General features: G+C 42.8%; 1 protein-coding gene and 1 pseudogene across 1 annotated transcript in view; one reads left to right on the top strand and one right to left on the bottom strand.

Moving 5' to 3' along the window:
* Positions 1-25,840, bottom strand: part of MOCOS (molybdenum cofactor sulfurase) — a 55,953-nt gene that overhangs the window by 12,134 nt on the left and 17,979 nt on the right. Inside the window, exons 7-11 of the mRNA XM_042911156.1 lie at positions 21,871-21,987; positions 20,090-20,548; positions 12,583-12,745; positions 6,210-6,288; positions 4,782-4,903 (exon numbers count right to left, since the gene is read on the bottom strand). Of these exons, the coding sequence (XP_042767090.1) occupies positions 4,782-4,903; positions 6,210-6,288; positions 12,583-12,745; positions 20,090-20,548; positions 21,871-21,987 (940 nt within the window). The remainder of the gene's footprint in view (positions 1-4,781; positions 4,904-6,209; positions 6,289-12,582; positions 12,746-20,089; positions 20,549-21,870; positions 21,988-25,840) is intronic.
* LOC122204327 lies at positions 5,233-5,312 on the top strand (annotated as a pseudogene).

Raw genomic sequence — 25,840 nt, 5'->3', positions numbered from 1 at the left:
AGCGAAATTGTCCCCAGCAAAGAAGACCGGGAGGCAACATTTAGAGAAGGAGAAGTGAGAGGGAGGCAGGGATAGGGAGCTTCCCCAAGATGGTGGAAAGCGGGACCTTGATGAGAGCCACAGGCCCAGGAAGGTCTGAGTCCGGTCAGGGAAAGCTGTCTTTTGTCCTTAGGCAAGTGTGTGATATTGACTTCAGAAATAACTAATACAAGTTTTAAAACTACTAGAAGGGGAAAAAGCCAGCGAAAGAAAATATCAAGCGTGCCCAGAACTGCTAGCACTTTCTGTCAGACCATTCGTTGGGAGGCCGTTGCTGTCTTCACGGGAGATGTTGAGAAAAAGTGTCAGCTGGGCCAAAGCCTAGCGAGCTGTCTCCGAACCAAATGTGTGGAACCCAGCACACACAAGAATGGATACTTTTAAGACAATTGCTTTTCAGATCCTCTACTTCCAAATGTTCTTTTTGCTAAAATGGTTCTGTCAGAGGAGGGAGGTGGAATCCCGGCCCCCTCCGCAAAGGCCCTTTTTGCACTTCCCAGAAGAAAGGCTCGCCTCTCCTAAAGCACATTGCCATGGAGGCTAAAACTCCAGGGTGGAAAACAAAAGCCCCATTCAAAGCCCTGGGGTCTGTGCTGAGAAAATACAAGCCTCTAAAGCTTGGGTGAATGAGCCTCCCCTAGGTCAGATGGGTTCCCATTCCTCACTATACACAAAACTGCCCAACCTAATTAAGTGGCCACATGACAGATGATTAAGTCATCATAATGTTAGATCCCTGTGCTTTGGTCATGTGCCTCAGAAGAAAGGTTTGAGTGACAGTGCATTAACCAAATTCCTTCAGTCCCCAGCTCTGTAATGACTTAAATAGGGTTCTCCAGAAAAGAATCAGTGCTGAGCATGGGCTATTCTGGGCACAGGTGACATTCATTCATGGATACGGGAATGAATGGCAGGGGTGGGGCGGTGGGGGAGGGTTCAGGCATCTCAGTAAGAGATTCCTTTTCAACAATGTTTTCTCTTTCTGTTCATTAACTATTTTTCAAAATGTACAATATACTTCTGTTGTTTTCATAAACTGTGTACCATTAAAGAGGGACTCAACCAAAAAGATCTCCTAACACTTAGACTCGTGATCACTGTAAACTTGGAAAATGTGTATACATTTCAATTTATATATAATTGTGGCTTCACATAAATATGGTAGAGTGAACAAGAAAAGATTTTCAAGCATACAATATATAACACTAAGATAAAATTCCGTCAAGGGAGTGGAATGGAAGTATAAGTCGAAGAAGGGAAAGGAAAGAAAGAAAATTCCTGACCATCAAAAGACAGTTTGTCCTTACATATACTTTAATGAATATTCTTGAAAATCAAACCACTAAATATTGAAATTCCACTGGCCAATTTGGATGACAGTGTAAATAACGTAGCTTTAAAAAGGTTCCTCTCAGGTGTACCAGCCTAAAATTATTCAAAGACCAGTGGCCTAGACCGTCAGGGACGTCTCCACCATAAAAGGCATCCTCAAAGTATAATGTTCTCAAGCTGACGCTCCCTGACACTGCATCATGCAGGGGACAGACCTTTCCGCACCTACCTTTGCCTCACCCAGGTCCCCACCTCCCACGAGAACAGTCACTGCCACTTCCTGCCTGGCCCCTGTGCTTCTCTCACCTCCCTCTCTGAAGCAGCCTCCACATCGCACCAAGAGTATCTTTCTAACATGTGTGGCATCACGAAACTCCTCAGCTTAGAGTTTGCAATGAATGCCCCCAACCACAAGGTAGCACTTACTGACTCCTCAAGCCAAGCATTCATCCTTTCTCCCCAGCTCCCCCCCATGGCTCCCCTCCCACCTTCAACCCTCCTAAACACCTCTCTGGGCCCATGAAATGCCAAGGCCTGCCATACTGCTCCCGACTAACCTTCCCACCTCTCTCTGCCTAGAAAACTCCTGCTCTCATGTTAAGACGCAGTGCCAAAGTCATCTCCTCCCTGAAGCCCTCCGTGACTCACTCCCTGTGTAGAAGATACCTCCCCCCACCAACCCATGCCCTTTGCATAGACCTTTATTGTCACCTTTATGTTAGTGTCACTGTGTACTGGTAGGTCGTTGCCTCTAAACTTAGATCTTGGAGGACCACAGCCGTTGCTTCATAATCTCAGCCAGCATCCTAAAGACCCAGCTGAGCCCCAAGTATACAGCAGGCACCAGGAACCATTGGGCCTTATTCTATCAACTCATTTAGATGGTGGCCCTGGTCCCGTCGAGCCCCACTCCTTGCATGTCCCTACTCGGAGTGCCCATCTCTCTCTCCCCTTTCATCACATCTCTAAGCTTACCCACTCCCAAACACCATCAGCTCACCCCCTCAGTAAGAGCAGCATACATTTATTCCCGTTCTCCATCACACAGCAATTCAAATTCTTGCACAACTTATGACATGACAAACTGTCAACACTTCTAAAATGTGCAAGTATTTTACATCCGTTGAATTCTCTATCATACGTATTCAGGGATTCATGGGTTCATCTGTGCAGGTCACTAGATCCAGTCACTGGTCCCCATACTGTCACAATGTTACTCAGATTTACAAGCCAGTCTCTCTGGGAGCTAATCACTAAGCCAGGTCATCCTTACACAAATCAGTAATGTGGCAGTGACCCCTTCATTCATTCATCTAGTATTTACTGAGCAACTACTATGTGCCAGACGCTGTTCTGAGCACAGCGGATGCAGCACTGAACAAAGTGCACAAAAATCCCCATCCTCCTAGGGCTTAAAATCTATCACAGTCTAATAAACAGAATAACTGAGTGAAATGCATGGCCTATCAGATGCGAAAAGCACCCCACAGAAAATAAAACAGGGAACGAACCACAGAGGTTCAGGTGGGGGCTCTGGTCCTGAGGAGAGCAGTCAAGCCGGCTTCCCTGAGAAGCTGGCACTTGAGCAGACACCTGAAAGCGATCTCTTCTTCCCATGTGGTACTGTTAACTTCCAAGTACAGTAAAACCTTGGATTGCGAGAAATTTGTTCTCTGAGTGTTCCGCAAGATGAGCAAACCTCTCTCTCTCTCTCTCTCACTGTGGGATTGTGGGTGATCACGTCCCATGCTTGGATGGTCAGTCTCAAGCTGCAGTGTTTGGCAGAAATCAGTGATTTTTCAGAATGTGGGAAGGTGCCCACAGCTGGCACTAGCGTATTTTTTTGTCACTTCAAAGCACCTATGGACAGTCCTTTGCTTTTCCATACAAGAGGAAGCTTAGAAATGTTTTGCTTCATTTAGGTCAGGCTGCCTGCAGATATAGACCTTTTCCTCTGCTGCCTTATTGCCAGTAACATTAAACATAGTACCTGACAAGAGTTCATTAATACTGTACTGTAGGGGCACCTGGGTGGCTCAGTCGGTTAAGCGTCCAACTTCAGCTCAGGTCACTATCTCACAGCTCGTGAGTTCAAGCCCCATGTCGGGCTCTGTGCTGACAGCTCAGAGCCTGGAGCCTGCTTTGGATTCTGTGTCTCTCTCTCTCTCTCTGCTCCTCCCCCACTCAGGCTCTCTCTCTCTCTCCTTCAAAAATAAATAAACGTTTAAAAAAATTTTTTATATACTGTACTGTAGTCAACATCTGTTAGTGACAATGAAAGTTGTCCTATATAATAACCCTCCTCTCTTGTCTCCCTCACACCAGTCACAAAGGTTTTTAAAGGTAAGTACAGATTAATTTTTCTTTATATTTTGTATTTACTTTATTATTTTGTATCATATCACTGTACTATAATCATTTTTATATGAATATTTTTGGGTCGTGGAACAAATCATCTGAGTTTCCATTATTTCACGGGGAAATTCACTTTGCTATAAAAGTGCTTTGGATTACAAACCTGTTTCCAGAACGAATTATGCTTGCAAACCAAGGTTCTACTGTACTTTCTTCTCTGCTCTCCCTTCAGCTCACAACAGCTACGGCAGGAAAAACCACCAGCATTTTTATAAGTCGAAGGCATTGAAGTCTACACCTGTCTGGGCACCAAGAGGCTCCGCATTGGCCAAGTTCTCAGGCATGTGGTGACAGAGCCAAGACCAGCAACCAGGTTTTCTCGTTCCCACATACAAACTGAGGACATAGCAAGCTACCAATGTTTGTTTGTTTGCTTGTTTGTTTTCAGGGAGAGACAGAGCATGAGCAGAGGAGGGGCAGAGAGAGAGGGAGACACAGAATCCAAAGCAGGCTCCAGGTTCTGAGCTGTCAGCACAGAGCCCGATGCAGGGCTCGAACTCACAGACTGTGAGATCATGACCTGAGCCCAAGTCGGATGCTTAACCGACTGAGCCACCCAGGCGCCCCCAAGCTACCAGTGTTTTTATATAACCCAATGAAATTGTGCTTCTAAACACGACAGACTGAGACAGAGCACTTGTCAGAGGCGAAACAGCTGGGTGGAACCCCACCTCTACCTCCTCAGGGTCATCCTAGAGACCACACGTGGGTCCTGTGGACCACCCTGCTTTCTGCACAAGAGCAAGTCACCCTGGGAATTCACTTCAGGGGCTGATTTTTTCTTCAATGTTTATTTTTATTTTTGAGAGAGAGGAAGAGAGAGAGAGAAGAAAGGGAGGGGCAGAGAAAGCGGGACAGAGGATCTGAAGCAGGCTCTGCCCTGACAGCAGCGAGCCCGATGTGGGGCTCGAACTCATAAATCATGGGCTGATTTTGATGTATGCAAGAGTAAACCCAAGTTCCTGTCCCCTAAGAACCAACCAGAAATGTGATACCTTTGACCCGCTTCTTTGCACTTCTTTGAAAGTTTGAACTTTGTTTGAGCAACTGACATGGATGGCCAAAAAATCTTGACAACCAGCTTGAAATTTTTTCTCCACAATTATAAGTATTTACCCTGGGGGAAAAAAGGGGAGGGGTGGTGAATGTTCTATAGTATTCCTTTAAGTAATAATATAAATAGCAAAAATATTTTCAATTGTAAGATATAATACAATACAATACAATATAATACTAAATGTAATGTAAATACAGTATTGGGCCCCAGAGAGAAGGGAGCACTCAGGAAGCTGCAGGCGAATACCCAAAGCACAGGAAGACCCAAGGTCCGGTGCTCATGCGAAGCCTTCAGATCAGATAAGAAGCTTTGGAAGTTCCTCTTAAAAGACCTTGTTTATGTCCATTATAGCCACTGAATACCACAAAGTTTAGAATTTGAGAGCTTCCATCGCTTCTCGGCCTTTTGGCTAAGATCAAGTGTAGAATTTGAGAGCTTCCAGAGCAATATTTTGCTTTAAGAAGCCCTTGAACCCCAGACATACGTTCTGGGTTTTTACTACACACCAGCGAATCTTTTCCCTCATGGCCAGACCACATGGAATAATAGGTTTGGTCTGTGGAAAGAACACTATGCCTCTCAGTTACCAGTATAAGTGCATTCAATGATCCAGTTTTTTAAAAACTCTTTTAATATTAGAGACTTTTAAAGTATAAAGAATTTAATTTTTTTACTTAAAACTTTTTTTTAATTTCTTAAATTTTTAAGTAGGCTCTATGTTGGGCATGGAGAACAACACGGGGCTTGACCCTGAGATCAAGACCTGAGCTGAGATCAAGAGCCAGACGCTCAACCGACTGAGCCACCCAGGAGCCCCAAGAATTTAAATTTTTAAAAATTATTCTAAAATCTACCCATCACCAGAATCCACAATGCAAAATTACTAATAACCTACATTGGGATTACAAGATAGACATGTCCTTAATTTTTCCTGGATCAAATAGCTGCCTGTCTGTATGTAGAAAGGGAAGAGTAGAATGAAACCTCATTTAGTTTCACATTCTCTTCGATGCTTTGAGAGATCGCACTGAAGTCTGTTTTCATTCATCTGAGCACTGATGGATCTGAGAAGAGACCTAACTACCTCTTTATTAACCAGAAAACAGCATTCCTCTCAAATGTACAACCAGGAATGCACCTTGTAAATAACAGCAGGTATCCCTAAATGGCTAGGGAACATGCTTGGTAGGTTTGAACAACAGCAGGGGGCAGTGTGGTCAGCATGGAGTTCGTGAGGAGAAAGAGGCAGCAGACTGGATGGGAGGGGGCAGTGCACCTGAGGGCAGATCTACAGGGCATTGCTCTCTTCCCCCTCTGTACCACCCTGCAGATGGACCTGAGATTTTTACCTATGGCAGAGTCTCACCTGTCCGCACAGACCTTGCTTTGGCAAATCTGAGTCCGTTCACCATTTTCCTCAAGAGGCACCGCTATAGGCTCCATCCCTAATGAACAAAGGTTAGAGACAGATTTACCATCACGCAAAAAGAACAACAATATAAGTGTAAGTCCATTATCACAAAGTATACAAGAATTGTCATGACCCTGGAAATTGATTGCATCAAATAATTGGCCAGGTCTTGGAAATCTCTTTGTAACACAGAGATTCTCTTTAGCATGGTCATCACCAACAATAGCCTGTACACCAAACAGCCTTCTTACGGAAGACCCTGCACTCAGGCAGTCACATCCACCGCAGTCACATCCACATATGTATATTTATATAACACTATAAATCCCTTAGAAGATTTCTCTACCTCTGGGTGACTCCACATACTAAAGCCATTGTTTTCCCTTACATCCTTTAGAAATAGGCAGGCATGAAGATTCATTCTGTAAAGATATCAGCATGGAGCGGTATTTCTCAACAGCTCCTGGGAGTCAGCATCCAATTGGATTCCTGCGCCAATCATTGTTATCATGATGGATAGATAGATAGGTAGACAGACAGACAGAAATAAAACTGTTACTATGTTAGTGGGGTTGAGAAGCTTTTTAAAAAATTAGTGACATGTATCATATGTATGAAGGAGTATAGAGCATATGTATGTAACAGTTTAAAGAATAATAGTTAACACTCATGTACCCATTAGTCATCTAAAGTGGTATCCATTCTTTAATAAAATCAGAGTGAGATACGTGGATGAAATGAGAGGAAACTAGCCCAATGCCATTAAGGTGTGAAAGACCTTTGGTAAAGGCTGAAACTGCCAGGCCCTCTGTCACTCTGCACTCCTTGTCCTCCATGAGACATTAAGAGTATAGGGAAAGGCAGGAAGCCAAGGCACCTGAGCAGAATGTGTGGTGGCCCCTATTCTGTGGACACTCAAAGAAGGAGCTCCTCCTGTGTGACTCACCTGTGCCCTCTAGCCCTCTCAGCATGGCTGCCAGTCACACCGCTCACACTGTCCCTCAGGCAAGCTCATGTCATGCTCGCCTGCATCCCTGCCCCTCTTGGTCCTTCTTCATCACACAGAGCACAACACAACACAGCAAACTGGTGCATCACAGCCTTCAGATCATGCCTGCTGCTCAGGCCCCGTCCATCACAACAGGGCTTTCACCACGACAAAGACAGAGATGCAACGATTTGAGTATCTAGAATTCCATAGGGAACTACGTCCCCTGCTTGTCTGCACCTTACACATGCACAGCCAGTTCCACACTCCTGGCCCTGTGTGGGGAAAGCCAGAAGAACTAACCCAGAATGCTCAAAAATTTCAGAGAAGGAATGTGTTGTGCTGAGTAATTATAGATGCTGTCATGTCAAAAGAGTATGGATGGGAGAAGGATATGGTGGAGGTATGCACGCACAGGGGAGAGCAGTACAGCAAGCTTGGAGCATTGGTTATGAGGAAGTAACCACAGCAGTGGGGACAATGTGGACAGTTGCACACCCTGGACAGCCAATGGCAGGCCTGTGCTCAGCCTCTTTGTATCCTTACCCAAGGCTCTAAATAAATCACACAGGGTCTTTGGCCTTCAGCTGCCTTCCAAAGGTCATTGCAGGCCTCTGGTTAAGACCACAAAGTCTGGAAGCCATCCATGAATTGAACTCAAGGGCCCCCAACAAAGTTCATGGCAAATGAGTTCATTATGTACTAAGCCCTATGCTCAGATCAGAGATACTGAGAAATAAAAAAGCCTGACCTCTGGATGCCTAAAATCTTTGGGAGTGACAAATCACACACATGAAACCATTAAAATGTCTTGTTTTACTATTTATTATTTAGTTTGTCCTGTCATGCATTGCCAGAGGATGCCCTTACTCCACCCACAATACAGGAGTCCCCTGAAAGTGAGCAGAGTATCTGATACATGGTGAGAGGGGGTACAACACCACCTCACAAAGTGCTGCTGATTTGGAGGGGAAGATATTGGGTATTTGTTTTCTTTCTTTCTCCCATTCTTTACATTCTGGGACAAACCCTACTTAGTCATGATATATATTTTTATGCTTCAGGGAATAGAAAGGAAGAGAAGCAATCTACTCAATTATTTTTGTAAGTTAATATCCTGGGTACCTAAACTTAAATAAGAAAAGCACAGTAAGAGAAGATGATGTATCAATCTCACTAATAAATAGGCAGAAAAAAATACTAAACACAGTATTAGCAAACCAAATCCATCAATGTATCAAAAGATCATTGTCATGTAGTGTTTTTCCCCCCAAGAGTCCAAGGATAATTTACTACTGGACAATCTACTAGTGTAAGACATCACACTGATAGACTATAGGAAAAAAAATATGATGACCAACAGATGCAGAAAAAGCATTCAATAAGAATTGACTACTAGTCATCATTTGGCTAAATAAGAAAGGAACTACTTTAGCCTGGTAAAGCAAATCTACCAAAAACCTACAGTAAGCATCATTCTTATTTTTGAAACTTTGAAGCCATTCTATTCAAATCAGTAATAAAGAAGGATATCTTCCATCACTGCTCCACCATTATATAAGAAGGCCTAGCCAAAGCAATAAGGTAAGAAAAAGAAAGAAGATAAATAAAAATTAGAAAGATATGATACTACCATTATTAGAAGACAATATACCTATTTACACAGAATATGCAAGAAAATCTTCAGACCAACTAATAAAACTAATAAGAATTCAGAAAAAGTACTGGGTAAAACATTAACATACAAAAATCAATAGTGTTTCTATATGCATTGATAGCCATTAAAATATTTAATAGAAAAAAGATAGTATTAAAAATATTCCAATAAAGTATTACATAGCAAAAAAAGTGTAAAAGTTTCTGGAAAATATTATTAAATTTTGGAGTAATTAAAAAAGTCTTAAATGGAGAGAAACACTGTAAATAAAAGACTGGATATTATGTGATGTAAGTTCTTTTGAATATATGATACTACAATCAAAATATGATTACAAATATATGACTGCAAAATAGGTGATTTTGCAATAAAAATCCCAACAGGACACACCAATAAATATACAGAGATTGTCAAAGTGGATAAAAAAGCACGAGCCAATTGTATGCTGGATACAGGAAACTCACTTTAAATATAGTGATATAGGCAGATTAAGAGTAAAAGAGCTAAAAGGCATCCAAATCGGCCAGGAGGAGGTCAAACTTTCACTCTTCGCAGATGACATGATAGTCTATATAGAAAACCCAAAAGATTCCACCAAAAAACTGCTAGAATTGATTCATGAATTCAGCAAAGTTGCAGGATATAAAATCAATGCACAGAAATCGGTTGCATTCCTATACACCAACAATGAAGCAACAGAAAGAAATCAAGGAATCAATCCCATTTACAGTTGCACCAAAAAACATAAAATACCTAGGAATAAATCTAACCAAAGAGGTGAAAAATCTATACACTGAACACTATAGAAAGCTTATGAAAGAAATAAAAGAAGACACAAAAAAATGGAAAAAGATTCCATACTCCTAGATAGGAAGAACATATATTGTTAAAATGTTGATACTACCCAAAGCAAACTACACATTCAATGCAATCCCTATCAAAATAACACCAGCATTCTTCACAGAGCTAGAACAAATAATCCTAACATTTGTATGGAACCAGAAAAGACTTCGAATAGCCAAAGCAATCTTGAAAAAGAAAACCAAAGCAGGAGGCATCACAATCCCAGACTTCAAGCTATACTACAAAGCTGTAATCATCAAGACAGTATGGTACTGGCACAAGAACAGACACTCAGATCAATGGAACAGAATAGAGAACCCAGAAATGGACCCACAAACGTATGGCCAACTAATCTTTGACAAAGCAGAAAAGAATATCCAGTGGAATAAAGACAGTCTCTTCAGCAAGTGGTGCTGGGAAAACCAGACGGCGACATGCAGAAGAATGAACCTGGACCACTTTCTTACACCATACACAAAAATAAACTCAAAATGGATGAAAGACCTCAATGTAAGACAGGAAGCCATCAAAATCCTCGAGGAGAAAGCAGGCAAAAACCTCTGTGATCTTGGCTGCAGCAACTTCTTACCCAACACGTCTCCAGAGGCAAGGGAAACAAAAGCAAAAATGAACTACTGGGACCTCATCAAAATAAAAAGCTTCTGCAGAGCAAAGGAAATAATCAGCAAAACTAAAAGGCAACCCACAGAATGGGAGAAGATATTTGCAAACGACATATCAGATAAAGGGTTAGTATCTAAAATCTATAAAGAACTTACCAAACTCAACACCCAAAAAACAAATAATCCAGTGAAGAAATGGGCAAAAGACATGAATAGACACTTCTCCAAAGAAGACATCCAGATGGCCAACCGACACATGAAAAAATGCTCAACATCACTCATCATCAGGGAAATACAAATCAAAACCACACTGATATACCACCTCACACCTGTCAGAATGGCTAACATTAACAACCCAGGCAACAACAGATGTTGGTGAGGATGCAGAGAAAGAGGATCTCTTTTGCATTGTTGGTGGCAATGCAAGCTGGTGCAGACACTCTGGAAAACAGTATGGAGGTTCCTCAAAAAACTAAAAATAGAACTACCCTACGACCCAGCAATTGCACTACTAGGCATTTATCCAAGGGATACAGGACTGCTGTTTCAAAGGGACACATGCACCCCAATGTTTACAGCAGCACTATCAACAATAGCCACGGTATGGAAAGAGCCCAAATGTCCATCCATGGATGAATGGATAAAGAAGATGTGGTATATATACACAATGGAGTATTACTCGGCAATCCAAAAGAATGAAATCTTGACATTTGCAACGATGTGGATAGAACTGGAGGGTATTATGCTAAATGAAATTAGTCAGAGAAAGACAAACATCATACGAACTCATTCATGAGGACTTCAAGAGGCAAAACAGAAGAACATAAGGAAAGGGAAACAAAAATAATATAAAAACAGGGAGACAGGGAGGGGGACAAAACAGAAGAGACTCATAAATATGGAGAACAGAGGGTTACAGGAGGGGTTGTGGGAGGGGGGATGGGCTAAATGGGTAAGGAATCGACTCCTGAAATCATTGTTTCACTATATGCTAACTAATTAGGATGTAAATTTTAAAAAATAAAAAATAAAATTAAAAAAAAAGTAAAAGAGCCATCCAGAAGGTATAAAGACAACCTACAGAATGGGAGAAAATAATTGAAAATCATAGATCTGAAAAGGGACTTCTACACAGAATATATAGAGGACTCTTACAACTCAATAATTCAAAAACAAACAAGCAAAGAATCTTAATAGATATTTTTCTGAAGAAGATATACAAATGACCCATAAACACATGAAAAGATAATCATTAAGGAAATGCAAATCAAAGCCACATACGTACCACTACACACCATTCTGATGGCTATTAAAAAACAAAAGCAACAGAAAATAATAAGTGTTGAGGACGTGGAGAAATTAAAACCATCATACATTGCTGGTGGGCATATAAAATTGTGATGCAGCCACTTTGGAAATGCTGAACACAGAGTTCCCACATGACCCAGCAATTTTACCCTTCGGTACAGACCCAGGAAAATTGAAAACATGTCCACACAAAAACTTGTACACAAATGTTCACAGCAGCATGATTTCGAATAGCCAAAAAGTGGAAACAATCTAAATATCCTTCAACTAATAAATGGATTTTTTTAATGGTATATCCATGCAATGGAATATTATTCGACAATATAGATGACCCTCAAAAACATGATGCTAAGTGAAAGAAGCCAGTCACATACAACACAATCCCATTTATATGAAACATTCAGAAGAGGCAATTGTGAATACACCAAAAAACTCCTGAACCATACACTTCCCACTAGCCACATTTCCTGTGCTCAATAGCCACAGGTAACTAATGGCTACCAATCTGGACTAAATAGATACTGAACATTTCCATCATCAAATAAAGTTCCATTGCACAGAGCTGATCTATACTTTTATATATATTAGATAGTTCATAACAAAAAATCAACAAGGAAGAATTGAAGTTTGAGTACATATCATGACAGGTGATGGAAATAAAGAGAATATAAGTAAAAAGATCAAATTTTATATTTCTTTATTTTTCGAGTGATTCATTAGATCTTTACCTCTCTCCAGAAATTTCTCTAAACACAAGGAGCAGAAACATTTTGTTGTCTTTCAGACATCATTTCACTTCCTTCAGGATTATTTTAATATTTGGCAGAGGAAAACCTATTATTTTTCTCTCATGGGAGAAGAAAAGCTACTGTTGACAGTTAATTCGTAAAGACAACCCAGTTTTCGCACCTTTGGCTTTGATGACCATGATCTTTTGCTGCAGGTCAATGAAGGGCTGGATCAGGCAGAGCCGGGGTTCCTGCTTCTGACTCAGGCAAACGCCATTGTGATTCACAACCATCCAGCTCCGGTCATACAACAGCCCTTGGCTTCCTATAGGCCACTTGGTCACCTAAAGAAAAAGGTAAGTATTTTAGGGCAGGGCTCCTCAAAAATGGTCTTCACATTATTGCACAGTGGCTGCACAAGTACAGACAATCTTCACGAATTCAGGACATACTCTTGGAGGAGGAAACGAAGGAAAAAAAGAAAGTAAAGCAAAGAAGACAATGCAAAAGAGACCGTGAGAGAGCTAGATACCTTCCATTCACCCTCCAGATCCACTTCTTACCTTTCTCCTCTTCGAGCTGTCTTTTTTTTTTTTTTTAACTTGTTTTATTTTTTATTTTTTAAAATTTACATTCAAATTAGCATACAGTGAAACAGATTTCAGGAGTAGATTCCTTAGTGCCCTTTATCCATTTAGCTCATCCCCCCTCCCACAACCCCTCCAGTAAACCTCAGTTTGTTCTCCATATTTATGAGTCTCTTCTGTTTTGCCCCCCTCCCTGTTTTTATATTATTTTTGCTTCCCTTCCCTTGTGTTCATCTGTTCTGTGTCTTAAAGTCCTCATATGAGTGAAGTCATATGATTTTTGTCTTTCTCTGACTAATTTCGCCTAGCATAATACCCTCTTGTTCCATCCACATAGTTGCAAATGGCAAGATTCATTCCTTTTGATTGCCGAGTAATCCTCCATTGTATATGTATACCACATTTTCTTTATCCATTCATCCATCAATGGCATTTGGGCTCTTTCCATGCTTTGGTTATTGTTGATAGTGCTGCTATAAACATGGGGGTGCATGTGTCCCTTCGAAACAGCCCACCTGTATCCCGTGGATAAATGCCTGGTAGTGCAATTGGTGGGTCATAGGGTAGTTCTATTTTTAGTTTTTTAAGGAACCTCCATACTGTTTTCCAGAGTGGCTGCACCAGCTTGCATTCCCATCAAGCTGTCTTTTACATGGATAATGTGTGTGCATGGAGCAACATTCAGAGAGAACAAAAGTGTGCATGGAAAGTACGTCTCCACCCCACCCAGTCCCCAAGCTCCCCTTCCCATAAGCCTCCATCACTCCTGCTTTCTGTATATCCTTCCACAGTGGTGAATTCCTGTACAGGCATACCCTGATACTGCAGACATATTTCTTGCACAAATTATGGCTACACTGGAGTGGTCACTGAGTTGATCCACTTTAAGTGTATAAGTTTTCCCAAATTCTTCATATTTCTACAAAATTAAAATGTAAATTACACCCACTGCCTATATTGATCTTGCAATCTAATACCACTCTCCAATATAAAAGAACTGGGATTCCTTGGAGAAATGGTTGATTCTAGGACTGGATCAGGAGAATCTGGTGGTGGTAGAAAGGTAAGGAAGTATCCAAAAAACAGAATGATGGGAGTATGGCAAAGGGATGCAGGAGTCAACTGAAAGCATGCCTCTGGCCAAGACTGCTCAAAACAATTTGAGCAAAAATAAGAATAATGATGTAGTATTGGATTATAACCTAACATATAAAATAAATATTCATGAGTCAATACCAAAATAAATAAATGCTTGAATAAATAATAAATACACAAATACGTAAATAAGAAAAGTTAAATCTCCTATACAGAAGAACCTCAAAGAATCGATGTAGATGCTCCCCACTCAAGAAGGTGGAGCCTAACTCCCCACTCCTTACATGTGGGCTATACTCACTGACTTGCTTCCAAAGAGTTCAGTATGGAAAGGGGGTAGAGGAGAAACTTTACAGTGAACAAACTTGGCAAACATCATCTCAACCTGGATGAAGAGGGTTCACATCAATAGTGATAAGTCATGTTGATAGTATGTACTAATGATATGCTTTGTTATGATATGATATGATATATGATATATATGATATGATGAGAATAATACTTTACCTCTGTGGTCTTCCTCCCCCCCAAAAAAAGCCCATAACCCCTGTCTAATCATGAGAAAGACATCAGACAAACCCAAACTGAGGGACATGCTAAAAAAATACCTGACCAGTACTCCTCAAAACTGTCAAGGTCATCAAAAATAAGGAAAGTCTGAGAAACTGGTACAGCCCATACAAGCCTAAGGAGACATGACCGCTAAATATACTATGACATCCTGGATGAGATCCTGGAACAGAAAAAGGGCATTAGGGGAAAAATCACGACATTTAATTGAAGTATGACCAGGTCTTCATAGTAGCTTTGTCCACAGCTTAGTTGCTAACAGCACTCATGTGACAGCACATGCACAGTAGCCCCATAAGTGAGGGCTCTTCTGGAGCCAGCTCTCCACTGAAGAGAAGCACAGGCGAAGGTGGAAAAAAACGCTTGTGAAATAGTTAAGAGACAATCATTCTTGAACCAGTTGTGAATCAATTTCATGCAATTGTTTTCCTCTGAGCACTAGATTCAGCTACCCGAAAGAACCTGAAGACTTCATTTGCGGGTAACGAAGAAAGGGAAGCAATTTTTAACGAAAGAGCATTTTGGGGAGTGGGTCTTCCAGTAGAGGACATCAGGAAAGACCGACGCACCACAGAAAGTAAAGGAAAGAGCTGCCTGGCACAGGGGGAGGGTGCAGAACTCAAGGAAGAAGAATACAGGAAATGAAAATGTCATGTAATGGGGGGTGGGAGTACTCTGGAGACTGAGACCTGGGTTTAAATCCCACCTCAACCATTATTAACTTTGAACAACTTCCAAACCTTCCTGAGTCTTGGCTTTGTCATAGGTAAGATGGACATTATTCTCATTTCTCATAGTATTGGCTAAAAACTAAAATGAAATATAAAATGTAAAGCAACTAAAATATATCAGATAATCAATAGATGTTAATCCCTTTACCTCTCCCATCAATTTTTCTTGTGTATCAAATACTCTGTCCATAAACTGTAGCTGCTTCTGTTAGTACAACACCCGAGCTCAGCAATATTATGGTCTATTTAAGCCTTTATGGGTGAGCCCAGAAACCATCATTAAATCATTATTTCTATAGGAAAACATGTTTTGAATTACAAATCGTTTTTTAGAAGACAATGTATTACTGGAGACAATTCTCCATGGTCTCTCGTTTCTGCTGTGTGTCTGCTGTAACAAGCAGAAATACTCATTTCCCTTTTGTTCCAGACTACCTTTTTGAAGATGTTTGTATAACCTCTGGGGAGGAGAACAGGTTTGCTCATAGTCTAGTATTATAATGTCTTCCTCCAGAGCAACAACCAGGCAGGTTTACTCGCATCCCATTACGAAAACAAGTCAGGTTCCCTGAGCAAGGGGTTCCTCAGCCATGTGCACAGCATCCACCTGGGCCCCTCTGTACCCCTTGTTGGGACTTGGGGGGCACAGAGAAGGAATCCGACCACGAAGCTCATGCTACCTGCTGTTCTGTGAGTAATAAAGCCCTTTATCTCTGAACCAGGAGTCTCGTGCCTTTTGCCAGCATTGAGGACACTGTGGTAGGCTATCTTGTTAGTTTACAAGGAGGGTAAACTTCAGACTCTTCACAGTTCTTCACAACTATTTGTTCAAATAGGTCTATAATTTTCTATCCTTTAATTTGTCACCTTAAAATTTAATGTGTTGGCTTCCCCCTTCTTCCTTTCTTCTTCCTCTTCATCTGAGCCAAGCTTTCAGCCAGTGTGCACATGCTAAAGGAGAGGGGAACCCCAGTAAGGTGGGGTTTGGTTACATAAGGTGGAGTTGAGCAAATAAACATCTGTTGAAGATATGGAAGCCAGGTTTCTCACAGGGGTTGCAAGTATGGAAAGGGGGATAGATAGAATAAACTCTGTGGTGTTGGAGTGAAAGTGGAGGTGTTAGTGGGAAATCAGGAGCATGGCTAGCTGACATAGGTGATAGACGGATAGATAGATAGATAGATAGATAGATAGATAGATAGAGATGTGTGTGTACACACAAGTATGCAGAGTATTCCAAAAGTCTTAACACATACATATATGTGGTAGACAGAATAATGGTACCCCCAAACATGTTCACATCCTAATCCCTGGAATTAGGCAAAAGGGACTTGCAGGCATGATTAAAGCTGAGGACCCTGAGATGGGGAGAGCTTCCAGGATTATCCAGGTGGGCCCAATCTCATCAGATAAGTCCTGTTAAAAGTTTACAATAATTTGTCACAGCAGCAAATATTTCTAAGCTCTGTACACTGAGAGGGCTTGGGAGTAATAACATCCCAGAAGCAAGAATCAGACTTAGCAAGCAAATATATGTTTCTCAGCATCATTTATTGTCTAATGTAAGAAGTGAAGTGCCTTGATGAAATTGTCAACTCCATTTCTCAGGCAGGGGAAATACAGAGTGAGTCCAGAAGCTATTGTTGCACCAGAAAGTAAAGGAATGCTCGAAGAATGATGGGGACATATCAAAAGGACACAGGAGCTGACTTGAAGGAGCTCATAGTGGCCAAGTCTGTGGCAATTTAAGCATCACAATAAATATTGATGAGCACCTGGGTGGCTCAGGCATCCAACACTTGATTTCAGCTCAGGTCATGATCTCACGGGACATGATTGAGTCCTGTGTCTGGCTCTGTGCTGAATGTGGTGCCTGATTGGGATTCTCTCTCTCTGCCTCTCCTCTGCTCATGTGTGCATGCTCTCTCTCTCTCAAAATAAATAAATAAACATTTTTAAAAATAAATTAAAGGGGCGCCTGGGTGGCGCAGTCGGTTAAGCGTCCGACTTCAGCCAGGTCACGATCTCGCGGTCTGTGAGTTCGAGCCCCGCGTCAGGCTCTGGGCTGATGGCTCGGAGCCTGGAGCCTGTTTCCGATTCTGTGTCTCCCTCTCTCTCTGCCCCTCCCCCGTTCATGCTCTGTCTCTCTCTGTCCCAAAAATAAATAAAAAACGTTGAAAAAAAAATTAAAAAAAAAAAATAAAAATAAATTAAAAAATAAGTACTGATAATGATGGGTTGTAACTTTTTGAGCAAAATAAGAATACATGAGTTCATGCAGATACAAAAAGAAAGAGAGACAGAAGAATTAATGATGAAATAAATATGGAAGAAAGAAAGGTCTACCCTATAATAGAATACCTACTGATAAATCTAGAAGGAATGATAGAATTTCTTAAATTACCATTTTGCAGTCATCATACCAAAGACTGATTTAGGCACTGATGTAGGTTGCCCACCAATAGATGCTAAATCTAGTGAATAAAAGTTTGACAAGGAACAGGGTATTTACATGTTCTCAAACTATCCCTCCACAAACAATGGTTAATTATTTATTAATGAACTTAATAGTAGAGAAACCTGGCAGACCCCATGTTAAGCAAGTGATAAAAGTTAAGTCACCAGCATTGGAACAAATCAACAGTTATGTCTCCTTCTGGGATACACTGAGAAAGCATAGTATGACTCTTACAGAATTTCTGCCCAAAATACAGAAATCATAAGGAAACCTCAGATAATACCATCACATGGGTGGTTAGGAGGACTTGGGAGGTGACGAGGTCATGAGGGTGGAGCTGTCATGTGATTAAAGGTCTTATAAAAGAGGCCCCAGAGAGCTCTGCCACATGAAGACACAGTGAGAAAACTCTATGAGGGGCGCCTGGATGGCTCAGTTGGTTAAGTGTCTGAATTCAGTGCAGGTCATGATCTCACAGTTTGTGAGTTCGAGCCTTGCATCGGCCTCTGTGCTGACAGCTGAAAGCCTGGAGCCTCCTTCAGATACTGTGTCCCTCTCTCTCTCTCTGCCTCTCCCCGACTTGTACTCTGTCTCTCTATCTCTCAAAGATAAATAAACATTAAAAAAAAAAAAGAAAAAGAAAAGAAAACTCTATGAATGAGAGGTGAGCCCCCATTGGACATCAAAACTGCCAGCACCTAGATCTTAGATTTTCAGCCTCCAGAACCATGAGAAATAAATATTTGTTGTTTACAAGCCACACAGTTGATGATACTTTGCTAGAGCAGCCTGAATGGACTAAGATATCCATCCACCAGAACTCTCTCGTACACCCCACTTCTTGCCTTGTTGGCTCTTATCACCAGTGTGATTCTATTCATAGGTGGTGTTTGGTCCTGTGTCTGTTTCCCTTCTGAGATGTTGCACTCTCTGAGGGAAGAACAATTTCCATTTGCTCATCAAAATGGTGCTGGCCCAAGGCCTGGCAGGTAGCAGGTGCTTGGTATGCAGTTGTTGAATGAGCAGATGGATAGAAGACCTTTAGCAAACCTTGTTGAGTATCAGTGTCCCCATCTGTAAAATGGGACACTAATTCCCGCCCAGAGTATCTCCGCTATGTGGCCATCCTATGGAACATGACCTGTCCATGAAAATAAGAGTGCTGACACACAGGGGAAACATGGACTCCACATCCTCCTCCATTAGAGAGTGAAGGTGAACTTGGCTGTTTATGGTCTCCTTAGAGGACAGGCTCCCATGGGGCCACCCTGAAAGGCAGGCCACAAACAGCCATGACCATGATATCTCTGACTAGGAACCAGCAAGCCTGTTATCCCAGAGCCTCAGGAGTCTGAGACCTTTGCCTGGGACTTGGGACACACTCAGATTATAGGAAGATAGCCTCGGTTTGGCCATAGAGGGGTATCAGGACTGACTGGTCAGTCTCAAGACATAATGTAGTTCATATCCACAGGGAGGGTTAAGCAGAACAAGTCACAAAAAAGCATTGACCCAAGGAATCAGCAGACCTGGGCTAAAATCTTTACTCTATCATTGATTACTAGGCAAAGTACCTAACCTCAATAGCCCTCAGGCTCCATATCTATAAAATGGAGATGACATTACCATGCACTGCAAATTGTTGTTTTATTTTTTTAACTTTTTAAAAAATATTTTATTTGTTTTCAGAGAGAGACAGAACATGAACAGAGGAGGGACAGACACACACACACACACACACACACACACACACACACACACACACAGAATCTGAGGCAGGCTCCAGGCTCTGAGCCATCAGCACAGAGCCTGACACGGGGCTCAAACCCACAAACCGTGAGATCATGACCTGAGCCGAAGTCAGACGCTCCAGCGACTGAGCCACTCAGGCACTCCACATATTGTTTCAAAGATGCAACCAAACAAAGCAGGCAAAATACTTCCACAGGGAACCAGCACATACACTCGGTGAAACTTACGTCCATAATTATGCAGAGTAACTAGGTATCCACCATTCAGAAACAGGGCCTCTCAGGAGTCCTAAGCAGAGCCATGTTCAAAAGTCAGCCCAAACCAAGAGAGGCAGGAGAACAACTCTTCATGTCACAATACTCTGAATATTATTTTGATTTTCTGCATGCTTTGCTTTCTGTACTTTTTTCTTCATTTTATCAAAACAATGTCATAAAGTAAACAAACAAACAAACAAACAAAAAGCTGTCTCTGTGCTGCCATTAAAACCCTTACCTCAAATGCAGCACAGGATTTAATCGGGTAGAGGTAAAGGTTGGTGATGACATGTGGCCCAAGGCCCCCATCCAGGACTCCTGCTGCTTTCTCTGAAGGGGTCTGCTGGGTTCTGGTGGCCATCGGCAGAGGTGGGCGCAAACCCACTGCAGCCACAATGGTAGACAAGTCGTTGGAAACCCCAGAGTCTGTGGGAGCATCTTCCCGAGGTGAGGAACTACATCTGTCCACGGTGGCAGGCACGGCATCCTGAGCCTCGCTCTCTGATGGGGCTCCCACCTCCCCAGGGGTGGTCTGAGGAAGAGGCTGGCCATCACACTGGTGCAGTTGCATTGCTATGATGAACCTGAGAAAGGCCTGAGCATCCTCAAGTGTAGACATATATCCAAAAGAAATCCTCACAGATCCTGTAGGATGCCCATCTATGAGGTCCACATTGTCTCCACAGACGTGACCAGCCTAGAATAAAAGGGAAATAAGTCATTCAGAGTGACTCATTCCTCAGGGATAAATCAGAAATGGTTTTGTACAAGAAAATGAATCCAGGAAAACAAAATGACCAACACTAATACGTGCTGTGTGCCTGAGGCAGGGTTTCCTGAGCACAAGGACTCCATTTCTAGAGTCTCACTTTGCTCAAGTATAAATTGGGGTCAATACCAATCTCAAGGGATCATTAAAAAGTTTAAAAGAAATACGTCAGGGAAGGCATTTACCCAGAGCCACACACAATGCCAACCCACAGATCCCTCAAAAGATGGACCGAAGTTTCAGAAGCACTATGGGTCAGCTTCTTGGTCTACCCAGGGCTGTGGCAGGAGAAACACCTTCTGGCTGCTCCCTGGAGCCTCCCTCAGAACCAAAGGGAGGGCCGTGTCCCTGATAGCTGCCCTTGACAACAAGGCCAGACAGACATGCTCCCTCTGGGAGTGACCAGACAAGGCCTATCCAAAGCCAAAGGTAGGCTGGGTGCTCCTACTGGGAGGTGGAGAGAGAAAGGCAAGAAATCCCCAAGCCTCTCCAAGCTGGGCTGCCGAGGGTCAGTCATTGCTCTAGCCACCCAACTCCCTCAGTACTGAACCCAGGCCAGCCACACAAGAGCTGGGGCCACAGTACTCCGCAGGATCAAATATTATATCTGGAACTGCATTTGTTTGTATTCTGGGACTTCCTCTCTCTTTTGAAATAAAATCCAGTTCGTGGTTGGTTGGGATCTAGTATATACACTATTTAATGACAACAAAAGAAACTCAAGTTAGAAACTACTCCAAACTAAATAAGAGTTCTTTGCCACTTGAACAGTTCTTATCTTTGCCACTTGAACCATTCTTATGAAATGGTTCAAAATATTAGCTGTACCCTGAAGTGAAAAACCTCAGCCAGGAGGAGAGGCAGGGATGAGAGGATTCTGGGAGATGCAGACTGGCCCCTGGAAGAGTTTGTCCCCTCGCCCAGTGATGAGCTAACTCTAGTGTGAAGATGTTCTGGTAGGACTGAACTAGGTAAGGGCCCTCTGCACATAGAAGCACATTCTTGCATATGTTTGCCCCCTGTTAACACCCATATTCTGCCTTTAAATTTTTGCCCTCAAAGCAAAATATGAATGCTACAGCGGTGCTATGTTTTATTTTTTTGTTGACCCCTTTTCCTTCACAGATCCACAGGGTGGGCTCGGAGAAATGAGCCCAGCCCACAGAACCAGCCCTCACCCCAGCCATGAGACCAGCCTCCAGGGTGGCTGAAGATGCCACCACTGGGTCTTGCTGACCACCATTACCAACCTCAAGATGCTTCCTGACCATCTCGTCGCTTATCCCCAGGTGCCTCTGGCAGGCCCCAGTGTTACAGAAGCAGCCAGTTCGCACGTGGATGTTGTAAAGACTGGCCATCTTATCCACCTGTGGGGTCAATATGACACGAAACCAGTGTTAAGGATGTCGTTTTATTCTGATCACCTGCATCAGTATCTGGACCTCTTTCCTAACAATAAAATGAAAATATGAGCTTGGAATTTTGCTCCCAAGTGCCATGATCTGTCATGGGTTTATTAAAATGTCACTGATAATTACAGTTTATCCAGATGGATTATAATATATGCTTGAGAAAACTGAAAATACAAAATTCAGGCCAAACTCCCAAGTTAGGAGCTTATGTTTCAACAAATAGTACCATTAAGAATGAATAGAAGATCCGAATAAACATTTTTCCAAAGAGGACATACGAATGGCCAAGAGGTACATGAAAAGATGTTTAATATCACTAGTCATCCAGCAAATGCAAGTCAAAGGAACAATGAGATATCACTGCACACCTATTACAAAGAAAACAGAAATAACAAGTGTTAGAAACAATGTAGAGAAAGGGGACCCTCATGCTCTGTTGGTGAGAATGTAAATTGCCACAGCCTCTGTGGAAAACAGTATAAAGCCTCCTCAAAAAATTGAAGGTAGAACTACCCTGTGATCTAGCAATCCCTTGTGAGTAGTTATCTGAAGAAAATGAAACTATTATCTTGAAAATATATGTGCACCCCATGTTCCTCGCAGCATTACTTACAACATCTAAGACATGAAAACAACTTAAGTATCTATCAAAGGATGAATGAATAAAGAAAATTAGTATACAGTTACAAGGAATATTTTTCAGTCATAAAAAAAGAAAACAAGGAAATTTATCATTTGTGACAACATAGATGGACCTTGAGGACATGATGCTAAGAGAAATAAGTCAGACATAGACAGGGACATGAGTGGGGGATGGGCTAAATGGGTGATGGGCATTAAGGAGGGCACCTGTGATGAGCACCAGGCATTATAGGTAAGTGATGAACCACTAAATTGTACTTCTGAAACCATTATTATAATGTATGTTAACTAACTTGGATTTAAATTTTTTAAAAATCAGATACAACTTTAAGAAAAGGCAAAGACAAATACTGTATGATATCACTTATAGGTGGAACCAAAAAAAAAAAAATCAAACTCATCGATATGGAGAACAGACTGGTGGCTGTCAGAGGTGTGGGTGGGCAAAATGAGTAAAGGTGGTCAAAAGATACAAACTTCTAAACTTCTAGTTACAAGATAAATAAGTCCTAGGGATGTAATGTACAGCATAGTGACTATAATTGACGATACTGTTATATGTGTGTTTGGAAGTTGCTAAGAGAGCAAATCTTTTTTTTTTTTTTCAACGTTTTTTATTTATTTTTGGGACAGAGAGAGACAGACCATGAACGGGGGAGGGGCAGAGAGAGAGGGAGACACAGAATCGGAAACAGGCTCCAGGCTCCGGGCCATCAGCCCAGAGCCTGACGCGGGGCTCGAACTCACAGACCGCGAGATCGTGACCTGGCTGAAGTCGGACGCTTAACCGACTGCGCCACCCAGGCGCCCGCTAAGAGAGTAAATCTTAAAAGTTGTCATCACAAGAAAAAAAAATGTGTAACTATGTATGGTGATGGATGTTAACTAGATGTACTGTAGTCATCATTTTACATTGTATACATATATCAAAAAATTATGTTGCGCACCTAAAAGCAATACAATATTATACGTCAATTTTATCTCAATTTTGTTTCAATTTGACAGAGACAGTGCCAGTGTGCATGCAAGCAGAGGAGGGGCAGAGGGAGAAAGAGAGAGAGAATCCCAAGCAGGCTCCCTGCCCAGCATGGAAGCCTCCGATGTGAGGCTCGATCCCATGACCCTGGGATCGTGACCTGAGCCAAAATCAAGAGTCAGACATTCAACAGACTGAGCCATGCAGGTGCCCAATTTTATCTCAATTTTTTAAAATAATAACTTAATTTTCTTAAACAGGGACCACATGCTCCCGTGAGATTTGCAGCCTAGACGTGGAGTGGCTCCTTGGCATCCTCTGCACAGGGTTGATCACAGAGCAGTCCCCAGCTGAGCTACCCCTCGGAGCAGCCTTGTCGGGGTGCACAGCCTGGCCTACACACATTACTGTGTTGACACTGTGCATTATCAATTTGCTCTCCATTGTGTCCCTTACTCGGGGTTGAATCACAGAATTGCTGTTCAATCTAGAAGTTCCAAGACTCTTTCCTGTCTCCTGAAGACTCTGGGAGGTGATCTGCTTTCACTCAAGGCTCAAAGGCAGGGCTAGCATGAGGGATAGTTGCCGGGTTCCTCTGGCTATGAGTCGAGGGATCCATTCTCTCAAGGGTCTAGGAGCCTGATGAGAGTCCTCAGCCTGGGTGACTTAGGCTAAACTCAGGGGAGTCACCTAACTGCATTTGGGAAAACAAACACGTCGTGCCCAGCTGGGCAAACCTTTGAAACTTTTCTCCCTGGGAATTCATAGTGTAGGATGGCCAGAGGCAGCCAGGAGCTGTACGGTGCTCTCCACAGACCACAGGCCACCACACGACCAGCACATGCTCCCAGCCAGGCTGTGCACAGCAATGGTGCCTCCCACCCTGTTGAGACCATGGCTGTCTTCATTTTAGCTGTCTCCCCTGGGCTGTCAGAGAAGAAGCCATTGTCTGGGTTGAACTGAGGGGGACTCAGGAAAACAACTCTGCTCCTTTACTCTGGGCAAGTAGCTCAGTGACGTGGAGGCCTGGTAATGAAATCCAGGGGTCCCCTGGCTCTCTGAGCTGAGACCTAGCAGCACCACTGGGTCTGGCCCACTCCATCTCCAGAGTCAGGTGGTCTCCATTCAACGGGCAGCTGCTAGGGAAGTCCCCTCATTGCCCCACCCCAACTCCTGCCAAGCGGAATTAGAAGGCTCCAGTGGCCACCCCACCCCCACCCCACATTCACTGTTCCAGTTACCACTGCTGCGACACAAGCCACCAAACGTGGGGGGATAAAGTAGCAGCCATTTTATCGTGCTCACAGCTACAGTAGGTCAAGAATTCAGAAAGAGCACAGAGGAGACACTTGACTCTGTTCCATGATTTCTCGAGTCCCAGCTGGGAAGTCTCTGAGGCTGGGAGTGACATTGTGTCTGGGAGTTGGGATCATCTGGAGACTTACTTATGCATGTGTGTGTCTGGTCCCCCAGCCAGGAAGGCTCAAAGCAGGACTGCCACCATCATGTCTGTGCTTGGCCTCTCCACATGGCATGGCTTCCTCACAACATGGCAGCCTCAGGGTAGAACTTCTTACATGGTAACTTGGGGCCCAAAAGTGGATGTCCCAAGGAATAATGCTGATGTGGCATTGTTTTTTCCACCACACAGCGTCACCTTCTGTGGCACTTTACTGGTTATGAGAGAGTCACAAACCCATTGAGATTCAAGAGAGAAGGCCCCCATCAAGAAGAGGATGTGGGTGCAAGAGGCTCTCTGGGCCACACCTATGCTTCCTCCTAATTCCCCATCATGAGGCAGTACCCTCTCACCTTGAGCCCTATGGGATCCCAGCCTGTGCCCAGCCAGGTGAAAGAGTTGGTTTCTGCGGCAGGATGAGCACTACATCCTGGAAGGCAAGGAACCAGCCTGACCACAGTGCACACTGGAGCCTCCCCGCCCAGGAGCCTCTATGCTCACTGTTTATTGAGCACTTGCTTCATACCAGGGCCCCTTGCTCAGGCAGTATATACTATATCTCATTTAATCCTCATCAGCAACACTATCAGCAGGGTACTTAGTTATCCCCATTTCATGGAGACTTGGAGAGCTTACATTAACTTGCCCAAGCTGAGAGAGCCAAGCAAAAGGCAGTCAGAATCTGGACCCACATTCTTAACCACTGTGTAGAGTGACTTCCACAGTGGGGA

This window comes from Panthera leo, chromosome D3 (assembly GCF_018350215.1).
Source record: "Panthera leo isolate Ple1 chromosome D3, P.leo_Ple1_pat1.1, whole genome shotgun sequence".
Classification (NCBI taxonomy): domain Eukaryota; kingdom Metazoa; phylum Chordata; class Mammalia; order Carnivora; family Felidae; genus Panthera; species Panthera leo.
The sequence above is the reverse complement of the archived record's forward strand: the minus strand, read 5'-3'. Positions and strand labels throughout refer to the sequence as shown.